Source organism: Cydia amplana, chromosome 14 (assembly GCF_948474715.1).
Source record: "Cydia amplana chromosome 14, ilCydAmpl1.1, whole genome shotgun sequence".
Taxonomy (NCBI): domain Eukaryota; kingdom Metazoa; phylum Arthropoda; class Insecta; order Lepidoptera; family Tortricidae; genus Cydia; species Cydia amplana.
This window is the reverse complement of record NC_086082.1, coordinates 11,720,216-11,724,395: the sequence shown is the minus strand read 5'-3', so window position 1 is coordinate 11,724,395 and position 4,180 is coordinate 11,720,216. Positions and strand designations below refer to the sequence as shown.

Below are 4,180 nucleotides of genomic sequence, written 5' to 3'. Positions count from 1 at the left end.
GAACCTTGATAATGCGGGCCTCTAAATACTTTATGATCAATTTAATCATGATACAATGAAGCTGGAGCCTTATCAGGGCACTTATTTGGGAACACCAGCTGTTTTATACATTAATAAACCTCAGAGATCTTGTTTCCGATAACAATATAAAAAGTATACTTGGTTACGGTTTTAACGGCCTGGCCACGACATTGCGCGACTGGCTTCGGCTAAGGCGGCAACCATAGGTTGGAGCGACACACAGGGATCGGACCTTTCGTTCCCACCTTTGGTTGTCGCCTTAGCCGAAGCCAGTCGCGCAATGTCGTGGCCAGGCCGTTAGAGTTAGATATTTTAAGGACCTTTGCCAGCAGAACGTATACCTACGCTAGTCAATCCTAGCGATCGGAATCGGATTGGAATTAGACTTTTGTACACAAATGGCTTGTCTTTTAGTTTTGGTGAGAATAATTTTAACAACGATTTATTTATTTCTGGGATATCCAAAAGAGAAATGTAGATTGAATATAAAATATAGAAGATAAAAAGCAGGCTAGAAACTGCTTATAGCGTTTATATACTTGGTCAACCAGATCTTATATAAAAATGTAGGCACAAAGGGAAATCGTCCCATAAAAAAAAATTAATTTCGCGCCTTTTTTAGGGTTCCGTAGCCAAATGGCAAAAAACGGAACCCTTATAGATTCGTCATGTCTGTCTGTCCGTCTGTCCGTCTGTCCGTCTGTCCGTCTGTCCGTCTGTCCGTCTGTCCGTCTGTCTGTCCGTCCGTATGTCACAGCCACTTTTCTCCGAAACTATAAGAACTATACTGTTGAAACTTGGTAAGTAGATGTATTCTGTGAACCGCATTAAGATTTTCACACAAAAATAGAAAAAAAAACAATAAATTTTTGGGGTTCCACATACTTCGAACTGAAACTCAAAAATTTTTTTTTCATCAAACCCATACGTGTGGGGTATCTATGGATAGGTCTTCAAAAATGATATTGAGGTTTCTAATATCATTTATTTCTAAACTGAATAGTTTGCGCGAGAGACACTTTCAAAATGGTAAAATGTGTGTCCCCCCCAATGTAACTTCTAAAATAAGAGAATGATAAAACTAAAAAAAATATATGATGTACATTACCATGTAAACTTCCACCGAAAATTGGTTTGAACGAGATCTAGTAAGTAGTTTTTTTTTATACGTCATAAGTCATAAATCGCCTAAATACGGAACCCTTCATGGGCGAGTCCGACTCGCACTTGGCCGCTTTTTACTGACAAGATTTGGTTGATCAGCTATAGGTACGCAGCCAAAAGCGTAGAGCGTAAGCGGAGCCGCACGGCGCTCCGGTGTATAAACGAGACAGCAATGTTCCGCTCCCACACCGGAGTGGAGCGGGGTGCGGAAACCCATTCAATGTGAATACCTCTTGGCGATGCATGGTACTTATAGCACACACGTGACACGAGTAACATTGGAGTTTTCACGACTTAAAAAAAAACAGAGACATCGAAGTAATACAGAATTTTTACCGAGGTTAAGGTACAAAGTGGATTAAATGTCTACTTCGTCCTCCAGGATACGAACCTTTATTTTCATATTATTATGTAAGTATACAAAATACATGTACGAGTTTATAATTAGTAATTACACTAATTATATATATATATATTAATTATATTATATATATATATATATGCGTAAATTAAATAAAAAACAATAAACACCTTGTAACTTCAGCAAAATATGTATAACATGATGTAATTTGCTTGGAACATTCGTTTTACTTATTTCTGGACTATTCATACCCATAATAAGTTGTTGCTTTCTCAGCTTCAGGTGTCATACAATACGGTTGATTTATTGACTTGATGAAACTCTGATGGCGGCATAATAATGTGGGATTTTGGTTTCTTCACTCTCGCCATAAATATGTTTTGGACCACTCAAGGTTTTTATATAACCATAATTATGTTCTTCAATTCTGTTTAACGTTCTGTCGTCATTATTATGTCCTGAAACACCATCATCATAATTGTGTTCATCAATGCGATTGTGTAAGTCGTCATTAGTACGTTCTAGAACGTCACTCAACGTTTTTATATTATGTTCATAGTTGTGTTTGTCAATACGATTAGGTAATTTTTCGTCATATGTACCTTCTAAAATTTCTCTCAGTGTTTTTATATTATAATAATTTTGTCCGTCAATGCGACTGAGTAATTTGTTGTCATATGTACTCTCTAGAACGTCACTTAATTTTTTTATTTCATCATTATTATGTTTGTCAGTGTCCTTTAGTGTTTTATCGTAATAAATACGTTCTAGCAAATCACTTAAGGTTTTTATATGATCATAGTTGTGTTCCTCAATGCGATTGAGTAATTTGTGGCCATGTGTATTTTCAAGAACGTCGCTCAAAGTTTTTATATGATTATAATCATGTTTGTCAATATTCTTCGATGCTTTCTCGTCATTGGTGCCTTGTAGAAAATCACTCAAGCTTTTTATTTGATCATATGTGTGTTCGTCAATACCATTCAGTGTTTTGTCACCATAAGTTACTTGTGGAACGTCACTCAGAGTTTTTATATGATCATAGTTGTGTTTCTCAATGTGGTTGAGTAATTGCTCGCCATGTGTATTTTCAAGGACGTCGCTCAAAGTTGTTACATGATTATAATTATGTTTGTCAATATTCTTCGATGCTTTCTCGTCATTGGTGCCTTGTAGAAAATCACTCAAGCTTTTAATTTGATTAAATTTGTATTTGTCAATACCATTCAGTCTTTCATCGCCATAAGTTACTTTTGGAACGTCACTCAGAGTTTTTATATGATCATAGTTATATTTCTCAATGCGATTGGGTAATTTGTGGCCATGCGTATTTTCAAGAACGTCGCTCAAAGTTTTTATATGATTATAATTATGTTTGTCAATATTCTTCGATGCTTTCTCGTTATTGGTGGCTTGTAGAAAATCACTCAAGGTTTTAATTTGATTAAATTTGTATTTGTCAATACCATTCAGTATTTCATCGCCATAAGTTACTTTTGGAACGTCACTCAGAGTTTTTATATGATCATAGATATATTTCTCAATGCGATTGAGTAATTTGTGGCCATGTGTATTTTCAAGAACGTCGCTCAAAGTTTGTATAAGATTATAATTATGTTTGTCAATATTCTTCGATGCTTTCTCGTCATTGGTGCCTTGTAGAAAATCACTTAAGCTTTTAATTTGATTAAATTTGTATTTGTCAATACCATTCAGTCTTTCATCACCATAAGTTACTTTTGGAACGTCACTCAGAGTTTTTATATGGTCATAGTTATATTTCTCAATGCGATTGGGTAATTTGTGGCCATGTCTATTTTCAAGAAAGTCGCTCAAAGTTTTTATATGATTATAATTATGTTTGTCAATATTCTTCGATGCTTCCTCGTCATTGGTGCCTTGTAGAAAATCACTCAAGCTTTTTATTTGATCATATTTGTGTTTATCGATACTCTTCAGTGTTTTGTAACCATAAGTATCTTTCGGAACGCCACTCAGAGTTGTTTTATGATCATAGTTATATTCCTCAACGCGATTGAGTAATTGGTTGCCATGTGTACTTTCAATAACATCACTCAAAGTTTTTATTTCATCATAATTATATTTGCCAATGTTCTTTGGTACTTTTTCTTCGTTAGTACGATCTAGAAAATCACTCAAGGTTTTTATTTGATTATAGTTGTGTATGTCGTTAAAAGAACGGCTTGGAACGCCACTCAAGGTTTTTATATCATAGTTGTCTTCATCAATACTCTTCAGTGTTTTGTCACCATAAGTAACTTTTGGATCGCCACTCAGAGTATTTTTATCATAAGTGCGTTCTAAAGTGGAACTTCGCGTCTTTTTATGATCTGGCATGCCGTTAATGACTAAAATATTATGATCATATTCTTGGCAAATGACAGATGCAATCGTAACTGACAGACACAGAAGACTCACATGTAACTGCGGCATTGTTAGCCTGAAATTAAAATTAAGGTTAAAATTGGAACAACAGGTCTCGACGTTAGAAGATCGTACAAACAGACTGTTCGTCGTCCAGGTGATTGGAACCGCGGTTTGTTGTATACTAATTGGCGGTGCGCCGGTGGCCATATTGTTAAATGTTTTTTTTAAGTAGGCAAGCATCAGGAA

The 4,180-nt window shown here is 35.4% G+C and overlaps 1 protein-coding gene across 1 annotated transcript; it reads right to left on the bottom strand.

Annotated features, from left to right (window-relative positions):
- Positions 1-1,770: 1,770 nt before the first annotated feature.
- LOC134654351 (myb-like protein F) lies at positions 1,771-3,904 on the bottom strand. The gene is made up of 2 exons (XM_063509815.1): positions 2,149-3,904; positions 1,771-2,004 (listed from the first exon to the last, which is right to left on the bottom strand). The coding sequence occupies exons 1-2, from the start codon at positions 3,902-3,904 to the stop codon at positions 1,850-1,852; spliced, it is 1,911 nt and encodes a 636-aa protein (XP_063365885.1). The 3' UTR covers positions 1,771-1,849.
- Positions 3,905-4,180: the final 276 nt, after the last annotated feature.

Coding starts and splice junctions, on each gene's coding strand:
- LOC134654351 (XM_063509815.1), bottom strand. CDS start 3,904: ATGCCAGATCATAAAAAGACGCGAAGTTCCACTTTAGAACGCACTTAT. Junction 2,005..2,148: donor ACTGAGAGAAATTTTAGAAG/GTACATATGACG, acceptor ATGGTGTTTCAG/GACATAATAATGACGACAGA.